This window comes from Nothoprocta perdicaria, unplaced genomic scaffold (assembly GCF_003342845.1).
Source record: "Nothoprocta perdicaria isolate Ctin4 unplaced genomic scaffold, notPer1 scaffold_63, whole genome shotgun sequence".
Classification (NCBI taxonomy): Eukaryota; Metazoa; Chordata; class Aves; order Tinamiformes; family Tinamidae; genus Nothoprocta; species Nothoprocta perdicaria.
In genome coordinates, this window is record NW_020455899.1 from 3,344,757 (window position 1) to 3,370,366 (window position 25,610).

At 38.9% G+C, this 25,610-nt stretch overlaps 2 protein-coding genes across 5 annotated transcripts in view; one reads left to right on the forward strand and one right to left on the reverse strand.

Moving 5' to 3' along the window:
* Nucleotides 1-24,678, reverse strand: part of SLC26A1 (solute carrier family 26 member 1) — a 39,114-nt gene extending 14,436 nt beyond the window's left edge. The window contains exons 1-4 of one of the 4 annotated variants that reach the window (XM_026049913.1): nucleotides 24,612-24,678; nucleotides 24,153-24,248; nucleotides 5,169-5,390; nucleotides 3,779-3,884 (exon numbers count right to left, since the gene is read on the reverse strand). The gene's annotated coding sequence lies outside the window, so the exon portion shown is untranslated. Of the gene's footprint in view, nucleotides 1-3,778; nucleotides 3,885-5,168; nucleotides 5,391-24,152; nucleotides 24,249-24,553 lie in introns of all 4 variants that reach the window. The other 3 variants (XM_026049914.1, XM_026049915.1, XM_026049916.1) reach the window with 3 other exon arrangements.
* Nucleotides 1-25,486, forward strand: part of IDUA (iduronidase, alpha-L-) — a 45,183-nt gene extending 19,697 nt beyond the window's left edge. The window contains exons 3-14 of the mRNA XM_026049919.1: nucleotides 13,633-13,715; nucleotides 14,311-14,418; nucleotides 15,099-15,194; nucleotides 15,741-15,943; nucleotides 16,335-16,514; nucleotides 18,126-18,342; nucleotides 18,918-19,133; nucleotides 19,742-19,863; nucleotides 20,842-20,967; nucleotides 21,570-21,646; nucleotides 22,564-22,664; nucleotides 24,626-25,486. Of these exons, the coding sequence (XP_025905704.1) occupies nucleotides 13,633-13,715; nucleotides 14,311-14,418; nucleotides 15,099-15,194; nucleotides 15,741-15,943; nucleotides 16,335-16,514; nucleotides 18,126-18,342; nucleotides 18,918-19,133; nucleotides 19,742-19,863; nucleotides 20,842-20,967; nucleotides 21,570-21,646; nucleotides 22,564-22,664; nucleotides 24,626-24,732 (1,636 nt within the window). The 3' untranslated portion in view covers nucleotides 24,733-25,486. The remainder of the gene's footprint in view (nucleotides 1-13,632; nucleotides 13,716-14,310; nucleotides 14,419-15,098; nucleotides 15,195-15,740; nucleotides 15,944-16,334; nucleotides 16,515-18,125; nucleotides 18,343-18,917; nucleotides 19,134-19,741; nucleotides 19,864-20,841; nucleotides 20,968-21,569; nucleotides 21,647-22,563; nucleotides 22,665-24,625) is intronic.
* Nucleotides 25,487-25,610: the final 124 nt, after the last annotated feature.

The following is a 25,610-nucleotide window of genomic DNA, read 5'->3' on the forward strand; positions in this document are numbered from 1 at the left end:
AACCACACCCAGTTCTCCAGTACTCTGGCTGAGCAGTAGGGAAGGACAAGCAACAGGATAGGTATGTCCCTTTGCTGTTCTAAAGTAGCTCTTGAAAAGAACTGTGCATATAACATGGACATGCCAATGCACTTATCCACATAATGAATTTTGCAAGACTGAGACTGGAGGAGTACTCTGTCTTTTTGGCCCTGTGCATCATGGAATGGAAAGTGCCTTTCTTCTTCTCGTTTCTCTTTAAGTTCTGTAAAGGAAACTCCATCATTTAGCTTTGTGCTTTCATCCATTTTATTACCTGCCCCTCAATATCATAGTCATCATATCTAGTGGCCTTTAAAGTTTGGCATGCTGTTTGCTTCAGGACCAAAGTGAATTTGTCTGCTTTGTCTCTTTTACAGCCTTTTTCCATTAGGATCATATTTGCGATTAAAATTGCAAAGTATTTGGGTTTTGCCTCTCAGTTGAAAGAGACCTCCCTGAATTTCCCTCCAACTTTTCCAAACCTCTGGAATAAGTGTGGAAGAATATTCAGGTTATTGTTTGACACTGCTAATACAGAATCACTTGTAATTTTATAACTTCAAGCTAGCATAAAAATTACATCCTGAAATTTCCAAATAAGTGAATTTTGAAAATTCAAGTGCTATTTATGATGGCAGTACATATGCGTGGAAAATAAGGAATAGAAATTAGGTATCTCTGAACAGGATAATTACAAGCGAGAGACAAAAAAAAAGGACAAAATAAAGATGTCTTTTATTCTGTCTCCAGGATTTGTGGAAACAGTCCAATTTTGAAGAAACTGCATTTTAGGGAAAACAAGTTTTACTTAATATATAAAAATCCTGACAGCAGAAGGTTCATCTGAACTTTAATAATAGAGACGCTAGTGCACCTCAATAGCATGCTTGTATTTATCAAAGCTTCAGTGCAGCAATAACTTCTGATTGGGCAGATCCTAGCATTCGGAATTCCATTGACACTAACAAAACAGGACTGAGTTCTAAAGGTCTTTATGTCAAATTCTGTCAAATGCTTAATTTTGTGTTTGAGAAACAAAAGTAGTGAGCTGACACAACTGAAAGACATGCTATAAATACTTTGTTCTGAGAACAGAAAATACATTTAAAAAAATTTGACTATTAACAACTACTTGAGAGTTTACAGATTTTTTTCTTTTAAATGCCATCCTTCTTATGCCTATACTCAGATGCCTAATATTAATTGGATTAAAAACTGTAAAAGTTTAAAATATGAATCTACCTGAGGACACTTCTAAAATCAGTGTGGTAAATAAAACATATTTAGCTTTGTTGTAACATTAACTTGAGGATTTCAAGATGTTTCATAACAAATCAAAGCATTTCTACATACAATTCATATCTGGTAACATATTTATGTGCTTGAAAAAATCATGGTGCACTGTAAAATTAGTCATACGGGGAAGGTTAAAAGTGCTTGTTTATTGGGCTACAATCAGTAACATCGAATCTTTGAAAGTACATAGTGCAAATCAAATAGCCTTGTTCTTCATTCTGTTAATTTTTTTGAAGTCTATAAATGCAGTGATCCATAAAAAATACACCTCAATCCGATGCCTGCATCAATTAAAATCCCCTTAAACCTCATGTTAGTTGCAGTGTAACTTTAAACCATAATAACCCTATGCCACACCTAATAAAACAACATCATTTCATTTGCAGAGGACAATTTATGTAACAATACTAAGCATTCTAGTCTGTCCTTCCAGTTGTAATACAGTACAGTTTCCTTTTTCATAAGGATTAGTGGAATTCACAAAGCAGTGCTGTACTGCTTCCTCTCCCATCTTACTGTAGCTTAGTTTTCTTGAAACTGAAACAGCCACTTCAGACAGAAAGTACTTGGTGGTGCTACATTGTTCTTCTATGGAATTCTGTTTCTGGAGATCAGAGCATTCTGGAGATCAGAGTCTGCCATTCTTTCTGGGTTATCTGTGATTGTGTACTCAGTGAGGACAGCATTAAGACAGCAGAACTCACTGAGTGCCCTTGTCTTTGAACTGCGTGTCTTGTGCTGCTGCTTGAGTATAACCAAACCACTTTAGCTTCCTCTGCTGATCTGCAGGGTAATGCATACTTGCCAGGCAAAACTTTGTTTACCAACTGGTAAACCAAAACAACACTCGAACTCACTAATGCTTCAAGGACAGTTGCTGGGAAGGAGAGATTGAAGAGTGCTCCATGGTCACATTACTCCACTTAGATGCCGGTGCGCCAACAGCACTGTCACAGGAATGAATATTGTGATGTGTTTAAGGAAATAAAATGCAGAAAAGCAGAGAGGAACACTTTGCATTGCCCTGTGATGAATTAATGATATTTTTCTGATTTTTATCACACAACTGTTAAATTTGTTGTTTTGGGAGGAAATGCAAATGGACTGTTGTCTATACTGAACTTCTTATTCACAAAAAGTGGAGACTATCTGTCTAAAGGAAACTGAGCTTTTAAAGTCCCAGTATAAAATAAATATTCTAGTTTTTGAGAAAATAGCATGTTCAAATGGCAATCCTGTACAGATTGCAGTTTGCACACAGGTGCAAGTTTAGCTCATTATAAACAAAGTAACTTATATTTAAGGCCATGCATGCAATGTGAAGTATCATTAATTATGGTGATTTTTGTGTCAGTCTCAAGAGAACCAGTAGCTAGTGTCAGCTGTCAGAATTTATTGGTGGGATTATGAATATTTCCAATGTGGCCAGAACTGCAAACAGTACTCAAGAGCTCCAGCCATGGTCCAACACCAGAATCAAAGCTAAGAAAAAAGATCTAATAAATGCAGCACTGAAACATCCAAAAGGCAGGATAGATTCCAGATGTCCTCAGCATTCAAGAATAAAACAATTAGACTTTATCTTCAGACTTGATTAGTGTTAAAGATGCTCTTTTCAGTTTCAGGGCAAAATATGTGTTACAACATACTTAAACTTGGGCCTAGATATTGTTCAGAATGGCTATCAAAGTGTGGTTGCTGTGTTGTAAGAAAGATGAGAGCACTGGAAGTATGTATCCAGAAGCGAATTCTTTTGTCAGTGTCCTCCAGTGCTTTCATAGCCAAATTTTGTTATTCCAGTACACTTGACAATGCAGAACTGGGGATAATAAGGTAAAGGGAATAGTATCTTGAAAAAACAGGTGAACTCTTTGAAGTACTAAACCCTATTGGTTGTGGAAAGCAATAGCCACCCACAACCAAGGCCAAAGCAACATATAGAAAATCCTTCCACTCCTAGCTTCTCCTCCCTCCTTCCACTCATACACAGATGTCCCCACAACATCCCAGGATGATTTTTAGATGCTGAAACAGCAGAAAATGAAAAGCTACAAAGTCTATAGCATATTCATGGCGGAAAAAGTAAAAGCAATACTTAAATATCCTTCCAATAGCGAAGAATTTGCTAGTTCAAAATCTATAACCTTTCTCCTACATCCTTGCCAGCATCACCTGGGAAACTTATACACTTGCATACTGCACTTAATATTCCTTCTCTACCTGGGGTACATTTCTACTACCGATGAAAATGTATATGTGTGAGAGGTGGAAGACTGCTACTTAAAATATGTATAGATATATATATTTCTTCTACAGACATTTCTTCCCCCTGCAGACAGAAGAAGCTGAAATTCGTCATTTTCAGGGCAAATGTGCATGCTCTAAACTGAACAAGACCAACTTTTACCAGGCTTCTCTTCTCTTTCTTACTGCAAACATAGAGCCATTGAGTAGCACTTACCAAAGGCACAGGGTAGCTGCAGTTGTCTCACAATAGTATTAGCCCAGTAGTCCCGAAAGAGTAGCACAATAGTCCCAGAACAGTGGCACCGTTCCTCTGGAGCTTTCTACAGAATAGATTACAAATTCTGTTGTGATAAAGGTTGGGTCTGTCCAGTTATATTACTCCACTAGTATTTACAGTCAGATAACATTAAAAAATGTACTGGAAAAGATCTTTGTCCTACATGGTGTAATTGCAGGTAACAGATAAGGTTAAAATCATTAAAGTACAGATTTAGTTTTCTGACTTGTGCAAATATGATGTTCTTCAGGAACCAGGGACCTCTGCCTTCTAACTCATCCTAGCTTTTTTTTTAATACAGCCTGTTGTCCTATGTGGAGATCAACTAAAAGTATAGTTGCTGCCAAGGCAGTTTCATGGATTTTGTATATTTGCTTCATTTAAACCAAAAATACATTACTGCATGTAATCAGGATTAAGATAGGCACTGTGTGGAACTTTCCTACACAGTATGGGGTCGTGTACCGTAGTTAATATAACCATACGCTTTGGAAATGGATTTTCATGAAAACATGTTATGGAGGGGGCCTGACTAACAAATTATATGTCTAGGAAGAATTTACATACTTCAGGTGCCATTAAGTGTAAAATGCTAGAGCTTGTTTGCTTGTCACCTTTTGTCTGCAAAACAAATGATGTGTTGTCTTCATGGCACTCTGCTCTTTTCCCAGGATGATGTCCTAAGTAATAATAATTGGTCTTAATGACTGAAAATTACTTCCAAGATTTGGTCCTATGAAAAACAAAATTAACCTACAAAATCTCACAACATCATCTCCTCTGGAAGAATGACATCTAAATGAAAGATGCTCCCCAGACTGGAGGCTATCATGGAATTCGCTTGCAGAGTGTGTAAGGGTAAAAGACTCATAGTAGTCAGTTAGTAGCTTTGCCACATGATAACCTTTCCTCTTCAGCCCTTTCAACCCTAAACAGATAGGCCCTTGGAACAAAAGTCTGTTTATTGAAAAATTTACAAAGAATATTACTACCAATATTCTTAAGTCTTAGAAATAAAAATAGCAAGGCTAGTTTTCCAGGAACGTTTCCTTCACTCCTTCTTTGAATTTATGCACATTCTTAACTGGGTACTCAAGCAGTGTGTGAAAAAAATCAAAGCACTGTTTACTAGCCATAGTTTAGATTAATCATGTAATTACAGAACATAGTTCATTTTTATAGTGAAAAGGACAGTATCTTCCATTCCGGCATAAATTCCAAAGAATTGGAGGGAGAAAGAACAAAAAAAGACTAAATATGAATTAAAGAAAAGCAAGGAGTGGAAGAGTTTTCAGTAATGGCAAGAGTAGGTTGCAAATGGAATTACCAATTCTTAGTCTGTGGAGAGCCAGAAGTTAATATCTCATTCAAAACTGTCTGTAAATGCAATAGATTTTATCTTCTCAGTCTTAAGAGGTTTTGCCGTTTTTATATTGTAGAGTCATGAGGTGATGTTGGACTGCCATTTAAAGATTTGCTCCATCTGAACTGGGTTATAGCATTCATATATCAGTTCTGAAGTATACAGAAATCATTCATCATAAAAATTCTGAAAGAGTAAAAGCAAGCAGTCTTGGCATTGTCTCTGTTTTCACCATCATAAGTCATCAAATATGAGTAAATTAGGAAATGAACTCAGTATCAGCTAGTGAAGATCTCTTCTAATTTTCATTTGGCATAGTGGGAAGATATTAAAATAAGACATGCTACTGAGATGATGGTCTTTTGCAGATAAGAATCCTCATAGAAAGCTATACCTCAAAGTATAGCTATCATGAAAATTGATTAAGGAACAGCTGGACTTAATTAGACACCATGAATTTTCTCTACATCAGATAGACATTAGAGAAGTGCACAAGCTTAGAAAGCTAGCTGTAAATTTTCGCACCTTTGTTATTTAGTTACATGTTTTTGGTTTTCATAGCGTTTTTTTAAGTGTCAAATTAGAGGCTTCTCACTAAGCATCTTCATTCTACCAAGTGGAAATAGATTTTGAGAATATTAAGATAGAAAAAAATCAACAGTTTCACAAAATTTCAGTTCCAGTTACAGTATATGAGTGAAACCTGTAAGCAACATGGGTGCATGTGAGTACTCAGTGGAATGCTGCTGAATTCATTCAGTTTTCACAGTGTACTGTGCAGCAGCCCTTTTCAAGGGAGGGCAACAGTTCAGATTTGTTGGGCTGTGAAGGTTAATAAGGTATGTACTACACTACATTGTGATTCACATACTTTTGGATTATATTGCCACATAGATGTAACAGGCAAAATAATAAAAACACAAAACTGTGAAACATAAGAAATAACAATATCAATTGTGAAATAAGAGCATAAGATAATATCAGTTATATACATTGGAGACTCCTAACAGTAAAGAAGAAATATTGGTCTGAGTGCTTGAATCAGGATTCTGGATGTATATAGAAACAGTTCAGTTGCCATTTTGAAGGAAAAAGTTCAGTGATAGCTTTCCTTGGCATTGCCAAAAGGAGTTTGATTCAAGGTAGTGCTAGCATTGGGTCATCATTCTTTGTGAATTTACTCACCCTTTAATCTTCAGTAGGTATTTAGTCTCCCCACCACCTCTCTTCAAGATGTTTGCTTGTGAACCACAGCTAACATTATACTTGCAGTCATGAATTACACAGGTACAAAATTACCTCCATAAAGCAAATCCAATCAGAAAAAAATGTCAGACCTAGCAGCTTACTTACATGCAGTGACCAAGCCTATATTTCAAAAAGTGCCCTTAAATTTATATTGAAAAGAACAGTCAAAAAGCATTCCCTGTTGCTGGGTTTTGCTTATCATGATTTGATTATTTGCCTTCATAAATGAATGTAGACACAACAGATCTCATTATCAATATATAAATTCTTTGTGCTTAGATGGTCTGATTAGATATGTTGACATGGCTGGAAATGACAAATTATAAAATACCTTGCACTGTTGCCTAGATTGTTATACTTCCCTAGCCTGTTTTCCCTGTCACATCTTGAATTTGTTTCACAATTTGGGAAGAGATGGGGGAAAGAGACACAGGAGACTTGACAGTATTTTCCTGACAAGCTAACTCACCTCTGCACAGGGAGCTGCTGATGGTTTGTCTGCCTCTCTCCCTCTTCCCTCACACACAGCGCGCACATTGCTGAAAGGAGGACCGAGGCTGTGCTCACAGCAGCAGGCTGAGTAAGAAGTGGTAAATCATAGGCCGTGATTTCTAGCAGCTCGGGAGCGTTCATTGTTTGCTTGCCTTTGTGTGCACGTCAGATTTAGCCGTATTGCAACAAGGATTTTGTGAGTTGCTTTGCAAAGTAGAAGTCAAGTGATGCTGATTTTAAAGAGTAAAGCAGCAATATAAGATGCTGTATAAATCAAAATATCAAAATCAATTCTGTTCTTTATGCATTAAAAAAAAAGAAAAAAATGGGGAAAAAAAAAGATTCAGCTGAATGCACAGGCTTCCGGCTGGCTTGTGCAGGAAATAGTGATTTCCAAAAAATAACAGAGGTTGTGTTTTGCATATATGAAGCCAATTTGTTCCTAAAGCACAACAATTCATCCCCCTCCTTCGCTATGTGCATATATCATGCCGGTTGGTTGTGTGGATGGATTAACTATGACAAGCTGTGACATCAGCAAGGGCTGGCTGCTGCCTGGCTCTGCGGCGCTGTAATCCATCCTCCCCTTATTGCTGAGCTGACTCACTCCCACCACAGCGAAGCCTGGCTGTGCGCAGCAAGGCCTCCTTCAGCCTTCAGAGAGCTGCGCTGCGCGCACTGAAGTCTCTGGCATTCTGCCTGTACAGAAGCCATACCACCCAGCCTGTAAAGCAGGCAGACTTTTGATCCCTGCTCACATAAATTACACAGTTGGGAAGCAGATGCAGATAAGCATTATTGCTAATAAAAGTGGAAGTGATAAAATATGTCTGTTTGCTACGGTGGGTGCAGTACTCTTCTGCGTTAGAGCTGTGAATAAAAACCCCACAAAATTAGGGGCTAATTTGATCTGCAGAGCCTGTGTGAAAATCATAGTTTGTGTTTTTCGTGCAAAGGAGGAAGAGGCAGAACATAAGAACATACAAAATGCTCCATCTGTCTCCTCACATAATCATGGTTATTTGGGGACATAGGAGTTTCAGAGAGGGAGCAAGATTTACTGTAGCTGAAATGATCATAAGAAGCAAAAATAAGTGGAGCAAGAACATGGTGGAAGCAGATGTGCTATGAGTGGATAGTGTACTGCCAGCTCCCACCAAGTTTAAATGGCAAAGAGGTGTTTATTAATAAACTACAAGCTGGGTCATTTCATAGTTATTCATTAATCATCTTGCGCTTAAACCTTAGGTATCGGTTTAGTAGTTTTTAGTAGGTTTTTTTTGTTGATGTTGAGGAAAGCTGAAGCAATAACTGCTGAGAAGGCAGCCTCTGGAAAGGTGAATGCTAATGATGTATGCTGCCCTTCATAATGCTCACAGACCTCTAGGACCTGGTTTTAAGGTCAGAATTTTTTCTTTTCTAAGTACTCAACAGAATAAGGCGGTATACTGCATAAGGTGTTATAAAGCAGAATAATGTAGACAAATTGTGGTTTTGGAGCACAGTCTTTGCAGCAGCCTGAACTTTAAACTGTCTCCAGTTCATTCCTCATAGCTACCAAATATCAAGTGAAAAACAAAGAAATAGGATCCTTCTGTGTGGTAAGTGGGACACGTCGCTGTCTTGAAAAAGATAAACCTGTTAACATACCATATCCAGAACTCTTGACTTTCATCTTGAAGATATTGAGTCCCAAAGCTCATATGCTACACACCTACTTCCCTAGCTTGGTTTTGTGGCCAAATTTAAAGACAGTTACTTCTGAAGACAGGTTTTTCTGGAGAACATGGTGGCAGTAGTAGATGGAGGTGGCGTAGCTGGTCAGTGCTTACATCTTTCCAGTCAGCATCACCTAGGAGCAGTTCTCTCTTTACCTGCGCATAGAGCGAGTCAGCTCTGGACACTGAGCTCCTTTCCAGGGCAGAGGGACACCTTTTTCAGCTTGACTCATCTACTACGTAGCATCTGCTCTGGAATCTCACAGTCTCTAAAATGGCATCGGGGCACTACTAAAGCAGGAAACTGTTCCTTGGGACACTGTATCTAACAAAGGTCCTCATAGTAATCACAGCAGCAATTGCTTACTTTGGAGAGGGAGCATGTAGTTTTGATTCATATTGATACTCATAAAAACAACGACTGTGGTATCCAGCCAAAGACCATCAGTATGTGTGCTGGCACTGTGACCAAGGGAGTGGGTGCTTGCATGAACCAGACTACTAGGCAGGACAGAGATGGTTTGGTACACAGCTAAGCATATCTGTCAACTTAATGCTAGCACATGACATGGTAATTGTCTCAGCTGAAAATACCACACAGTGCCTGGCATCTCAGACTGCATTGCAGTTAACTCTTTGAAGTAGGACTGTAATGGAGAAAGCATCCCAGGGAACACAGACTTTTTTGGGGTAGCTCTCTTAGGGAATGTGCCTTTCAATTCTTAGGTCAGACACTGCTTTGCTGAAGATTTTTGCTTCCTGCAAAGATGTTGTTTGCACTTCACTGTTGCCAGCACCTTGTGCGTTTTCTGTCTCTATTTTTTGGCTGCATTTGCCACTGGTCCATCAGTCTTTCCCAGTATAAGCCCCTAACAGAGATGTAAGCAAGCTCTGCTGTCTTAGGAGTGGTTGTAGCCAGTCACTACCACTCATCTACCTGAGGAGAGGATGCAGACAGGCAATGACAGGTCTATCTGTGTTGCTGTCTTCAGACATGGGCAAAGCAAGCTAAATTATCAGTCATCACTCAGCTTCTGAGGTGTTTATAACTGTGTCCACCAGAAAAGCAAAAGGTTACCACACCAGCTGAGTGAGAATGTAAGAATAAGAAAAGCCTTGTCCTCAGCTATATATACACATACATGTCTGTATGTGTGAGTGTGTGTGTATTATTTACTGGTCATGTTTTTTGTATCATGTATTTGCTAGGCCAGGTAAAACTAATGAAATACCTCTAGTGATAGTCAAGCCAGATGGCGCCTTTAAATTGCTTATGTGGGACTGTGACCTACCTGCATGGTACCAGCCATATGACTTCCTATTCCTGGAAATACTGTTAAAATATGACAATAAAGTTTGATGAAGTTTACTTGAAGTGCTGTCAGAGATTCAGTACTTGACTGAAGATTACTGGGAAAGGAACACTCCCTGCCTATGTTTTCTTGCTCTTTGTAGATAAGATACTTGGTCCAATGTCTGTGTGCACATTTGCTTTCCTGAACTTACCATTATAACCCTAGACTAGATGAACTAAGGTCAGAAAAGCAGCAGCAGATACAACCTTCAGTGCATGGGTGGGAGATGTAGCTGTGATCTGGGGAGCAGCATGCACAGCTATGCTAAGTGGAGGAGATCTGGTTGTGATGCAGGGTGTTGACAACAACCAAAACCAGCTCATCCCTTTCCTCCCAAGAGATTTCAGTTAGTGAGTGCATTTAAAATGAAGGTGGCATGAAAGAGTTATAGCCTGTTGATCATTCCACCTGTTGTTACAGAGGCTACTCTTCTGTCATGTTCACCATACAGCTTCCCCCAACACAGAAGACAGCATGTGCAGATGTGCTTGGAACTGAGGCCATGGCAAGGCCTAGGCTGGAAGGACTTCACCAGCAGGCAGCAGTCTCTGGAGTAAACCAGCATCAGGCCTGGGGCTGGTTAGGGTCTTGTTGCTGGGTTGCCTGTAAACATGGTTGAGATATCTGGCAAGTCTTCCATAAAGAATGCCCAACTAAAGGACGTTTCAAAGCCAGTCACGGAGTTACTGGGACAGGGGTTGCTACTCCACTTTGGAAAGACTCAAGAACAAACAATGAACAATCAGAGCTTGGCAAACATAAAACTGAAGTGCCATGGATAAAGACTTCTGCCCGTTCATGGTGGAAAACAGTGGCATCCCATGACCACAACTTAAGAGTGAAATATCAGAAAGGAAGTAGGCAAAGAAGAGGTAAAAGACCAGTAAAAGTCTATAAACTTGCTACGAAGGACCTATGCACAGATAGATGAAATTGCACAAACAGGTCAGATGTACAAAGCTGTTTTGAACAACTTTGACTGTGTCAAGTCAATTTGTCCTGGATCAGTGATTGGCCTTGTTACATGTCTGTAGCAGTTTTGCTCAGGTCATCAATGTCTGAAAATTTTGTTTAATATTGCTGCTGATGTCAGCCTGACAGCTGAGCCAAGTTTTCACTATGAAGAATATTTGGAAAAATCAAAGCAATGTATAATGTTACTGCTGTCCCTCAGCTTCCGAACACCTCATGACTGGCAATGATGCAGTCTGAATTCTAGTAGTCACATGCAGGTCTTTGAAAAACAAAACCTCTCAGTTTTACTTAGGTAAAGTAGCATGGATAAGAGTAAGGTCATCATTAAAGTAGTCAGGTGGTAGGAGCATACTGCCTAGTCAATTTGCAAGCAAGAAAAGATTCTCACAAAATGGCAGATCAGCTGAAGGATGTAAGAAGTACCTGTATTTTTACAAATGTAATAGCACCTAAAACCTAAAATGTCTGCTTTTTTGTTTAGCTATGATGTTTTGGTTTAGATATTTTACTTAAAAAATACAGATGTCCTAATGCAGACATATACCCATGTGCATGGGTAGAGCCTTATTTACTTGTGTTCTTACATAGTACTGTGTAGAGCTTAGACTGGAGTTAGGAAGACACTTCTTGCTGTGCTATTATTTGAACAAGATTATTAAGTTTTTACGAGACAGTAAAGTTAATGATTCTTATGCTTACGGACTGTAAGTGCATAAGTAAGCAAATATTTCAATAGAACACAGGGTATAACTCAAAATAGAGTTAATGGATCTGAGGGAGCAGAACTACATTTTGCAGCAAAATATTTTTCTTTGAACTTTGGAATGGGACTGGCAGGCTTTTAAATATCTAGGTAAAAAAAAAAATCCAAGTAGCCATTCTTTAAATCACGAGTAATTTCTAAAATATTTTTATGACTATTAAAGTAAAATATCTTTCTGTAATGTGTTTTCTTTCACAGCTGCATGGTTTGTATGTGGCAGGAACTGTAATCCAGTTAGTAGCTGCAGACAAATCAATTTCTGTCCTGGTGATAGGACATATTTTAAAAGAGAATAGAATTTCAGATCTTTGGTAAATGCCATGGCCACGTTGGAACTGTTGTATTCTTGGCTGCTTCATAGATGGGCTTGGTACATATGGCTTAGATTGCTTTTGTTTTGCCTGTCCTGTTTTCCTCTGAGTTTGCTAGTTAGGAATGTAACAGCAGGTATCGCTAGACAGCAGTCAGAGATGCTGTCAGAGCTTTGTCTTCTTCAGATGACATAATTCTCTTCTTTTTTCACTAGGCAATTTTGTTAACTTTGCTTATATATTTCACTTTTCCAGGACTTCAGAGTTTTTGCTACAGGTTCTTAAATGAAACATTTACTTGGCAAAAAAAGCAGAGAGGGAGAACTTCTTTGACCTTAAGTGTTTTGGAGTCCCCCTGCCCTACTAAGAACCAAGAAACATGTTGTGAATCTCAGTACAGAACCCAGCCCTGATTTAAGAGATCCCATGGTACCTGTCCTATTCCCACTCCTCCCTGTGTGCCCACTGTATCTTGCTATCACTGGTAACAGTCCCTATAAATAATTGCCTAGGTGATTATATCTGCAGTTCCCTTACACAGCTTTACACCCAAGCAGAAACCCGGGAAAGAGCAGGCAAGGCAGCAGAGGCAAAGCCCAGGCTGAACAGTACGACAGAACTGAGCTGATTCAAGGCTGGAGGGAGCTGCTTTAACGTGCACTGAGCAGCCCTCGTATACAAGGGCTTGCCCTGACCTCAAGGGTGCTTACAAAGCCTTTTTTTCGGGGCATACTGAGGACAGAAATCGTACACCAAGCCAAGGCTGAGGCTTATGCCAAATGGCAGCAAATCACATTACCAGAATATTGCCGACAACAGTTTATTTTTAATTCCTGTTTGGCGCTTTATAGTGACAAGATGTCAGTCTAGAGTGTGTTAAGGGAAAATACACATTGACCCACACATAGAATATATATGTTTTCATTGAATATCAGGCAAGAAGACCTTCAGGAATTTAAAGTCAAGCGTAGACAAATGGCAAATCGCAGTTTTTGGCCCCTGCATAAAAGAATTCTAGTGTTCCTATGTTAGTGCATTCCCAGAATTTTACTGTGCTTCTTCAAAATTCACTGACACGAATTATTTAGTAGAACTACTCTAAGGTTTTCAGTGCTCTCTGAAAAAGAGCTATTTCTCATTTGGAACTAAACCTGGAAATCCTACTGCTAAGAAAACTGCAAGAAATATTGCAAAATAAAGATAATTAAGAAAAACTGAGCTAAGGTGGAAGCCATTTGCCCTAGTAGTAGATAATACTATTTCAGTAGAAACTGAAATAGCAAAATCGCAAAAGAAAGTCAGGGCAAATTTTACTTGAGCAAAAAGTTAGAGATCCTTACACAGTACTGAAAACTTCATTCAAATTCATTATATTGCTTCTTTGCTTCTTCTGGGAGCAGCATGAGCTGGGTAGGAGAAAACAGCTTGCTTATATACTCTGAATAAAGAGAAGAATTTTGTATCCAAACGTAAATTTTGAGAGTGAAGTAATACACTCCTCTGGCAATTATCTACAGCCTTTGCTACAATAATTATGTTTGATTTTCTGTTATCTGTATTCTTCAGTGCGACAAATGGAAAACTTCACTACAATTTTACTGCCTTGGATAACCTTATGGATCGCCTATGGGAGAATAAGTTAATTCCAGGTAGCTGCTTGCCTTCACAGCTTGCTTTATCTGTTTGTCCATATTGTGCAGTTATCAGATAAATCTTAGTGATCTTTACCAAAGATAACTTTGATAATAATTCAGTTTTCTGTTTGCATTTATGTTCTGTCAATGTGAATTCAATTTCTGTGTGAAATAATACCTTTGGGGCAATTAAGACAACACACTCCTATTGCTTTTTGTTATTTTCAACACTAATCTGAGATATATGAATTGTGAAAAGCACTTTCCTCAGAGGAGAAAACTGTATGCCTAGCAAGGGGATAGAGATGCAGTTCTTTTAGGTTTATATTCATTTGAATTTCTACAAACATGCAATATTTGAAGTTTCCACTTGAACCTTGAATTTTTGGTTTAAGGTTTACTTTGGATAATGTCATTGATCAGAAACTTGATGAGCAACCTCAAATCTGAAATATGCCTGCAGAAACCAGGCATCCCTACTTAAGGGATGCTTCTTCATTATCTATCCTTCATTAAGCAGTTAGGGTCAGATAATACAATAACTCTCAAGTTAATCAAAAGGAAATATCATTCATAAAAAAAGGAAGCTAATCTTCTGGATCTGTTTTAGGATTTGAATTGATGGGAAATCCATCAGGATTTTTTATAGATTTTGAAGATAAAGACCAGGTAGTAAGATGGAGGAACTTAATTACACTTCTGGCCAGGAGATATATAGGTAAGTTCAAAGAAAAAAAACAACTACTTGGCTATTTATTCTTTTTATCTCATCTTCTCACTACCCCCTGCAGGTCAAGGGATTGCAGTCATTAACCAAAAAAAGGGATTCCAGAGCAGAAGACTCATGTCATAACAGCCAGTGGGGCAATAGCTCCCTTTCTGCTCTTCTGCTGTCAAAAGCAGCACCTTGAACAAGTAATGTGTTCTGAACATCACACTTGGCCTACTTCTGAGTTCTGAGTTTTACGTTCTTCCTGTTGTTGTGGCCATAAATAGTTGGTTTGCCTTATGGCATTATAACTTGTATCTTTCTCATATGACAACTATCTCCCCACCAGAGTTCTCTATAGAGAAGGTTTCTCTTCAGAGAGGCCTGAACTTGGATCTTCTGTAGGTTGAATGAATGTCCTAACCACATCATCCTACCCTCTATTTTTTTGGAAGTGGATCCTGTCATCTTTTTCAAATATTACTATATTTTATCTCAAATGAGAAATCATTCAAAAATTGCCAAAATTGTACATTCCTAGTTTTAAACAGTAAATAATATTTACACCCTGTTTTAGGGTTTATTTCATATCAGTTTCTCATATTAACTGATAGAAATTCTCATATTAACTGATAGAAATTGTCTGTACATAAACTGAAGATCATTGCTAAAGGAAGCCTCTTTTATAGGTCGATACGGATTGGGACATGTTGCTAAATGGAATTTTGAAACTTGGAATGAACCAGATCATCATGACTTTGATAATGTGTCTATGACAGTTAAAGGTAAGCACTTTGGATCACTTGTTTCTTTAATAACATAAGAGCTGAGGTCTAACAGAGAGAAAGTAGAGATACTGGCAAAGAAATGAGATAGATAAGAAATATTGAGATGTATCTAGTATGTTTTGCTAAGGTCACATTACTGACTGCAGTAGGCACTTCCCCTGCATGAATGGAAATAGCAACAGGGAAAACAGAAACAACAGCTACATTAATAAGACCTTGTTCATTATTTGGATATAAAATTGGGTTATTTGGGGTAGGATAGTAGTGGTGGGATTAGAGGACTACTGTGTGTTGACTAACGAATCCTTTGGAAACCTGTCCTCACAAGGTCTGTGGAGGAACTTCTTGAATGAAGCTGAGGTTTTGAATTCTGGTGTCCTCAGTGCACAGAAAAGAGTAGCCCCAGGTTCTGATACTCAATGAATATGTTTCCTAGCAATGAATGCATAATAGAAAGAATTATAACATATTCCCTTAGTTTTATATCAAGATTCTGTTTTGAGATATTAGCACCTTTCATATATGTGTCTTCTTGAATTTCAGGATTTCTCAACTATTATGATGCTTGCTCAGAAGGACTAAGAGCAGCGAGTCCTCTGTTGAAATTTGGTGGGCCTGGAGACTCCTTTCACCCCTTCCCCAAGTCACCTATATGCTGGAGTCTCCTACATCACTGCTACAATGGAACCAACTTCTTCACAGGAGAGACTGGTGTTAGACTGGACTACATCTCTCTCCATAAAAAGGTTACTCCAGGAATACGATTTAAACAAAGCTATTTCTTAATCACTTCAGTGTCAAATTTGACTTTATTCTGATTTATGGAGATCCTGCCTATAACAGGAAGAATAGCAACCAATTCTAAAGAATGTTTGAAAATGTTCAGCTGAAGGATGTCAACTCAAAGCAAATTTACCTGTTTCTTATTCCTAGGTGGGAATACTCCTATATTTCTTTTCATTTTATTTTCTAAAAGATCCTTATCTGAACCCCACATACTGTAGTGGATTAAGTACAAATTTCTAATTCTTTCTGGTCCATATTTCTCTGGAAAACCAAGAACATATTTTCAGGGAATACTGTACATTTGCCACTGTTTTCTCATTTTCACTAAGCAGATATAAAATATTGTTGCAGGGAGCTGGGAGTTCTCACTACATTTTGCAACAAGAAGTGGACGCAGTTGAGCAAATTCAGAAGCTGTTTCCAAATTTTGTTTCAGTTCCCATATATAATGATGAAGCAGATCCGATGGTTGGATGGTCAGTTCCACAGCTGTGGCGAGCTGATGTCACCTATGCAGCTATGGTGGTAAAGGTAATTTAGATCACTGACAGTCCTGTTGCAGTAGAGTCTTCTGAAGCAATAATGCAGTCACAAAAGCAGATATTTTTCTACTTATAATTTTAAATTTTACTTTCCAATTTTTGAATGGCTAGTCAGAAAAATAGAGCCATAATAATAATACAAGCAGCTGGGCTTTCCTCTGAATAGTTTGTTCTTGGTAGTTTTATTTAGTTTACCTTTATTTTCCTCATCTTTCCTTTAAAAAATCCAAGAGCTAGTTCCTTTAGCCTTTCATGTGTTGCACAATGTGTGAGAAATTTTCTGTAGTTCCCTAGTTAGATCCAACTGATAAGACTATCCACACACATATGTCCATAAATACTATCACCTCATTTCTGTTGGACATTATTGTCTAGATCCTGCCACCTCACTGAAAGACACTGAAATAATTAGGAAGTCTGTTGAGCCATCAGCACTGGGTTGTTCTTTGGCTTTGGATGACTCTGCACCTGGTCCTTTCATTACTGCTGCTGGTCTTATTTTACTATCAGTGGGCTTAGTCAGAAAAGCAGAAGTAAAGCAGAATTCACAGCATTCCCACCCTTGCAGAAACTGTAGCCTGGCCCCGAAGCAAGCTGAGTGTTTAATCCTGCAGAGTGAGAACTCACTGCATTCCCGTTGGCTTGTGAACCATTATACAGCATCTCTTTGGGAGAATCACCCAGAAACTGGGTATAACTCATCTGTGGCTCCAGGAGAGACTCATAGTGGTTCCCAGCTCCTATAGGCTTCATTGAGGAGGGTTCTCCAAAGCAGCAAGTCACTGACTACATTTTAGGCTGCCTGCTGAGAACAGATAGCAATGATTAGACAGTATAGTGAAGTCATGATGTAAAGGGAGAAAAAACATACATCCAGCTGAAGATTAGTATCTGGGTAGATGACTACCCAGATGACAGCTGGTATCCTGTGTTGTTAAGTAGAGTTTCTTTAGGACCACAATTGAGACCATTTCTATTGTTAGAGTTCTGCAATTCTGATTCATTCTGATATTTAGGCCGAATCTGGAAACTTAGGAGAGAGAGCTTACGAGTGCTAGATTTTTGTAGGTTAATAGCACTGTCATCAGTGAAATACTGGGAAAAAGCTAGTTCCATGTAAGCACAAAGTAGGTAAAATTACTTGTTGATGAACAGAATTCTCGCTGATGAAGAGAATCCTAGACCAGCTATCCGAGGGACACTAGTTTAACAGGCACAAAGTAACTGCAGAATTAGAGGACCACTCATTTAATTTTTTATTATCCAGGTAAATCCATATTCAAGTCAGAGGAATACTTTTTTAGTGATAGCTACAGTAGCTAAGAAAATATATAAAAAATTTATGCATACTGCTACTCATGAAATAATCATTTCAGAGGCTTTTTATTGTATGAACTGTATATACTTAATTTTTTTTCAATGAGTTATGTATAAACCATCATTAAGTAATTAGTTTCTGTAAAAGCTATGAGAAACTGTTAATTTTTCAGAGCTTTAAATTACAGTATGACAGTTGTTTTTTTCAAGTGTGAAAAGAAAGACATCATTCATTTGCTGGATTTCTGCAAGCTGAAGTCCCGTCTTCTCTGTGATTTTGCAGGTAATCATCCAGCATCAAAACCTGCTCATTTCCAAACCTAACAACACCATCAATTATACTTTACTGAGTAATGACAATGCCTTCATGAACTACTATCCCCATTACTTCACACAGAGGACTCTAACAGCACGGTTTCAGATGAACAATACAAAGCCACCACATGTCCAGATGGTGCGGAAACCAGTACTAACTGTCATGGGCTTACTGGCACTGCTAGGTATAGTAACCACTGATTGAAATCACATCAATCTCACCTAACAACAAGCTTCGTGTTTGAGAAGTATTATTTTATCCATCTCATACCAATAAAATTGGGATTTACCCTGCTCTCTGATTTTCTAGATGAGAGTGTTAAGAAAATGAACTTTTCATTTCCCCTGAGAAATTAGTAGCTTGGAAGATCTTTCTCACAGTCTGTGATCCCTTTATTAATTCTCCTGCTTTGTTTTTATACTCTGTATGCCAACTATTCCTTTTTTTGTGGATTCTTACTTCCCTTATGTGCTATCACTTCAAGCTGCAGGTGGCTTTAAGACATCCTAAACATAGACAACATACTAAAGAGAGTCTTATTTTACTTCAATGTGCTTTGATTCTGCTAATGAACAGCTAAGCAAAAGAACTGCAGTAGTGAGTGCTCTGCAGTTGTAAAAACCACCCATAAGCCTGACTGATGCCATCCCCGGTATATTAAGCTAGAGCACTGTTCAGCCTAGAGCCCACCCCTTGTTTAGCTCTTTCTTTCTATCAGAAGTGTAGTGGTGCTTACAGAGTTGTTGGGTTTCTTTAAAGGAGAAAAGCAAGTTTTTGCAGAAGTACTCAGCAGTGATGGCGAAAGCACAGAGAACAGCACACTCGGTGTCCTGGCATCCCTGCACACACCTGCTGAGCAGGAGACCTCCGACAGCTGGCAAGCTACTCTACTGATGTATTTAAGTGAAGATAACAGGACTTCAGCCAACATCAGTACTGTCACTGTGAATGTCACCCAGTTCCCCAAATTTGAGGGTAAGAAGCTGCCATGTAGGCATCATGTATCATTGATCATTAGCAGATTACATGTGCTGAAGCATTTCTGCAGAGTTGTATTTCATGGCAAGAGTGAGAGTTGCATTTGCTAACTCTAAGTCTCAGTCTTTGGGCTATCCCAATATTTTCTGAGATCTAATGCTGTGCTACTAGGAAAGTTTCTTAATGCCTGCACTTTGCCCTTGCCATAATGACAGCTGTAAATGCTGCCTATTCAGAAAGCTATTCATCTCAGTGTCCTCGGCTGGAAATTTCCAAGCAACAATTTCCTATACTGAGGTCACTCCAAGATAGCCAACATGACCACATGATTACACAATTGTTTAAGAGATATAAGCAAACACCTATGAATGTATATGATTGTTTCTATTTTGGAAATGGAAGTAATAGCTTGAACTTTGAGCTGGAAAATATAAGTTTTAGGGCTTTCCAGGATTGCTATTCTCAGACTTGTGACCAGATGCCAGACTCCAGAATGCTGAAAACATTTTTGAGAAGGTAGACTTCAACATTTCGTGTTGAATTTATTTTTGTCAGCCTGCAAATCTAAGTGAAGGGTTTACTGTCTTTTGCTTGTGTTCCAAAAGATCTGGTCTATGTGACATACTATTTGGACAACAACCAAACAAATCCCTACCTGATTTGGAAAAAACTAGGAAGCCCTGACTTTCCTTCCCCAGAACAATTCCAGCAAATAAGGGATGCTGAGGTATGACCATCTGTTCGCTTGAAACATTGTAATGGGTACAAAGGGTACTCACTATAATGGGTAAACTGCCTGTGAATTGATAGCTACAAGTAAGCAAGTAGCCAGGATTTGCTTAATCCACAATCATACACATCTTGGGCATATGTGTGAAAATGGAGTTGCAGCCACTGACAGAAATTTAGCTTACAGTCAGCCTTTGCATTCATATTATACAAATACAAAGCACTAGTTAAATGCTAAGTGTAAGTCAACTTCTTCACTGTTTGCCACTTTTGGCAAAGTGACTGACCTACTCTCAGCTAAGGAGGCAGAGCTGCTGTGAAGCATTTCTACCTCTGCTGTGAAACTTTCATGAGCTTTGAAACCATTTCTGCTCAGTCGCCTAACCTTGTGTGGGTTAAGGACGGATCAGATGATTACCTCAACAGAGCATGGGAAAAAAAATCTATATGAGAGTACAAATAGCTCCTCAAGAGAGGAACTACTCAGAACAAGTTCAGGAGATATTCCTTCTGCTGAGCAGCAACAGCTTTTGGATCTTTTTGGTTATCTTGTGAAAACTTAACTTCAAAGATCAGCTGTCTGTCTTGTAATTGGGAATGACTTTCACTGTATCTTGGAGATATAGGAAAGAGGTTTATAAAATGTCATTAGCCTGAAAAGTGTGTCTGGAGGCTACGAGTAGTAACAGGCTTAAAATACAGTTTTCCAATAGGAATCTCACATAGAATCTGTGATCTGCTTAGCATGTTCTCTGAGGAGCTGTAAGACAGACTAGCTAGACAACAGTCTCCCTGGCTGGAGTGTGTTTGTAATTATTAGCCATTTATCTGTATATGTTTACAACTCTAACATAGTTGTACAGAAATGTACAGCCCCAAAGTAAATACAGTTACTTTACACTGATCTACCAGTTAGGCATTAATAGCTATAATGATAGTAAAAGATTATTCATAAGGCTTTTGTTCGGTTTCATAGGACCCCTTGGCATTGGGCCCATTCCCAGTCCCTGAAGGTGGCGCCCTGATCCTGAAACAGGATTTCCCTGTTCCTTCTGTCTTTCTCGTCCACATATGTGCAAGACCTCGTTCTGTTCCTGATCAAGTATGTGTTGTCTTTTACAATGAGCGATACCAAGCTAGGAACTGCATCCACAATACTTCCTTAAATCTCACTAGGAGGTAGACTAGCTTTTGAGTTTTCTACAATTTAGTAAATAAATGTTTTTCACTCCTTAAAAAAGAAGGCACTCCAGGTCTTAATTCAAGATACAGCATTTCACCAAAAGTGGTTGGAACTACCAAAAACGATGAAAATTTTTTAATTTAATTTTAATTTTTAATTATTTAATTCATTTTTTTAATTTTAATTTTTTATGGAAAAGTTGTAGTTAAAAATAAGAAAAGAATCATGAGTGTCATAGGTTAGATTCCTAAACCAAGTCTGTTCTAATCTGTTCAGTCCTGAGCATAAATTCATAGTGGTGTTCATTGTCGTGTCTGGAACCTCTGAAATTCCTCAGCAAGTGATCAGGTGGTTGACCTGCACTACTTGGAGACATAGGCTAACAAAGCCACATGGCCACGAATTTTGTTTTATCCCTATGCTCAAAGGAATGAATCAAAAAAGACATTAAAGGCAGGATAAGTAAAGAGTGTCTGGACTGTTTTGTACAGCTTTCTTACAGGGTTGTTTGTTCTGGGCAGGTGACTGGTGTTCGCTTGATCCCTCTTGTGAAGGGGCAGGTTATTGTGTTGTGGGATGATGGCTGTGTGAATTCAAGGTAAGAACCCTTCAAAGTAAAATGGATATATCTAAATCACCAGTACATGACTGCAAGTTGCCATCTGTTTTATAAAGTGAAACATTAATTAACATTAATTAATATTAATTAACATTAATTAATATTCTCATATATATTATATATAATTAATGGCTTACACACACACACACACACACACACACACACATATATATGTAAGCCATTAATTATTTATTATTATCTCCCTAAGAGATGCTACACTGCTTTTTTGTTTGTTTTTTGGAAGGATGAAACCGTGTTTGGCAAGGTTCATCTTGCCCACCAAAAGCAAAGATCCATATGCAGTACCGTGGAGAACAATCCTAACTATTCTGCCAGCAAGAGAATTAGCCAGTAGCTCACAAGCACCCAATGGCATTTTGAGGGACTTGTCTCCTGCAGAGCAGATAGGAAGATCTGAAATAAAAGCCACAGCCACTCTTCCGCGGGTTTGTGGCCTGGAAAAGAAAACTGACATTTCCTTGCTCCAGCAATCTGTACTAGATCAGAAACCTATGGGCTAAGTATGGGTTGCCCATTTTACATCCAGAGTGTCTCAGGAAGCACTGACTTCACTCTTTTTCAAGCAAGGCTCTCTTAAGTCTCTTTAGCCTTGATAACTCTTGATACGAGAGTAAAAGGCACTTACCAGTTTCAGATGTCCCTTATATACAACATTAGCAAGTCAGTTTTAGTGCTCTTTTGTGGGCTATTGGAGCTGTGAAGTCTTCCATTTCTGGTAACCTAGAGCAACCAATTTTTGGCAGGCGCAAGACAACACCAACTTGTGTTTGGTAGGAACGTGCACTAAAAAATTCCTCTCTCCTTCTTTGAGATAAGCATCTGGTCCTTCACTGCATTATCAGCTGTAATAACCAGCCTCTTGGTTTCTCTTCTAGATGTATAAAGACATTTGAAGTGGAATTCTCATTAGATGGAAAAGCATATCAGAGGATTAATGCCAAAGACACAATATTCACTCTCTGGGTCTACAGTCCGGGTAAGGCACCGCCACACGTACTTGGTGGTCTGTGATGAGCAGTCAATTCATGAAATATGAATTTCATTTAATGACTATGGAAATATATACAATGCTGATTCGTGTACCTTGTCATCGTGTATGCGAATATGTTTCTTCTTTTAGGTCCAGCTTCTTTGTGAAAATCTTTTTTCAAGGACAGGCATTTTTTGACAAATTGTCATGAGGGCTTTGTTAGGAGTAGCACTGCTTTGAGTAATTTGCTTGGTTGAAACCACACTCACCATGACCCATGAACCATGAGTTGGGCAAGAAACCTGAGAGGCTAGGAAGCTTCTCTGTCTCCATCCATAGTCTCACATTTCTTGTATGGAATCATGCAAAAATTCCTCCACATTCTACTGTACTAAGTTGGACACACAGTAACCAACGTCAGCAAGTACTACATATGTTTTACAGAATTACTGGAAAGATAAAAAACTGACCCATAGATTACTTGTGTGTTGGGCTACTTATTAAGCTCACACATCTGTTCTCCCCTTGATGATCTTTCCTATTTCCATACCCTTTGGCTAGATTACATCTTACCATATTCAAGCTACTGAGGTTCCCACCTGTAAGAACAGAAGAGGCTCTCCAGTAGGACAATTTTTCCTGACTATTTGAATTCCTAGCCAAGGATAGATCCCTGTCTTTGATACAGAACTAGCTTTGACAAGCAGACTAAGTTTTAGATACTTCACTTTAGAGGAATATGAGTTTCGTATTTGTCACTAGGCAAAGCTTCCCTTAGAGTCTGTGGTTATATCTCCTGCAGTACAGTCTAAATGTAATAGAAACACTTGTTGAATGAATAAAGCTGGAAGAAGACAGGATTTTTTTTTTGGTCTTATTTTGTTTTGTTTTACCGTAAGTGGTCTAATACGCAGTGTTACTCAGTCCAAGAAGTATTACAGAATGAGGCACTGATTAGAGATAAATGAATTACAGAGAGACATTTCCTCAAAGAGATACAAATAAGCAGTTTCAAAGAGAATTTTGCCAGAAATGCAAGCTCACCTTAACCTGAGCAATGCTTAGGATTTAGTAACAGGCACATAATAATATCCAGAGACAGTATTGCAATATAAAGCTGTGCAGGAAAACAAAAACTGTAAGTCATGGTTAAGGCAAGTCCTCAAGTTTAGAATTCATTATCATGTAGTATTGCACATTTGCAGAATGTACCAGATTGGTTTGTTTCAGTGCAGAAAAAAAAAAGGTTTGAGAAAATCCCACATCTCAACATTCTTTATATATTCCTAGATATTTTTGCCTAACTTATTATTTCTAACCTGCTAGCCTTTGAGAAGAAAACCATGAAATATGCAAGAACATACACACACACAAAAAAGAAGTAGATAAGAGAACTTGTTTGTGAGGTACCAGTCTCTGACAGTGAAACCTGTGTCCTCAAACAAGAGCAAGCATGAAGACTATATCAGAGCTATGGAATAGCAATTCACATACCTTTGGACTAAATAGTGTTGCCTTCCGAGCTGAGCAGAGGATTTTCAGTCAGCATGCTCTCTGTCCTGCTCCTTTGTTGTCCTGTCCACACATTTCCTGTTCCAAATGCATAATAACAGTCAGAATTTCAGTAGAGTCAGAAAAAAATGAAAGTGGTTATTATTAGTCAGAGAAGTTGTGATAGCCCATTTCCAAAGGGACTGCTGGGAAAAGCAGACCTGTAACTGAACTCCCAAATTGTAATAAGGATGGAGAAGGTTCTTAGTGCAATGAAAGAAGACCCAGCCTTTGCTTCTACCATTTATAAATAGATAGGCCCAGACACACTTACTTGTGGAGCAGAACTGATTTCAACACTTCCCCAGTCTATTCCTCAAACCTGTGTTTTGTAAGAGTAGTACCTTCTCCGTGTCCTCCAAGCACCATTGATGTGAGCCTTTCAAAGTGACCATATCTAACCTTCTCGTTTGCAGGAAGCTCAGTCTCCGGCTTTTACAGAGTGAGTGCGATTGACTACTGGGGGAAGGCAGGCCTGCCCTCTGTCCCTGTGAAATATGTTGAGACTTTCAAGCAAATCTGAAGAGTGATGCCTGGCTTGGTGGCTGGGTGGTGTACGGTCCCCTGCAGATGACAACTCTCCAGAAAAATAAACTCCTCCCTAGCTGAGGAGGGAGTACAGAAGGGACACAATGAAGCAAGCTAGGAATGCAAGTTAGAAGCACTGCACCTATTAACTCTTCAGAACTCAAAGGCAACATTATCAAACAAACACATCCAACAAACCAACTGGTAGAATTGTAAGAGGCTGCTCAAGGACTGGGATTCAGTTTGGTAATTAGCCATTATGTGCATAAATAACTATTATTTCATGTGTCACACTGAGCTAAATCAGGGGCATCCAAAGATTTATGAAAGCCACAAAGTGCAACAGAAACAGGACCATTGTTTCACTGTGCAGGTAAGGATGGTTGCAAAGGCACCTGTAGGAGACAGCACTGCCTGTCCACAGCATGCAGACTGACTGTTTTAAAGGGGAGCTGGGAGACTGAATGAATGGCTACATGAATGGCTGTGGAACTTCAAGAGTCCCCACAAATCCCTAGAGGCACCGCAGGTTATTTCCACATGCTCTAATCATTTATTGCAGAGCATTTGCCCTGTCTCTGAACAAGAAGTTCTTTGCTTCCTTATACACGGTTTTCAACACAGCTGCTTTTGCATTTGGGACTGTTATTTCCATGTCAGAACTATTCCCTTCACACAGGCAAAAGAAGGAGTAGCAACTCATCCTCAGTGGGGAAGTTTCACATAGAAAGCTGTAGCAAGATTTACCTGCTTCTGCTTTAGTCTAAGTAATGTGCTTGCACCGCGCCCCCCCCCCCGCCCCCTCCCCCCACGAGGTCTTTATGTTGGTAAGTGACCCTCAACTGCTCCCTCATTGTGGACACTAGCCCTGAA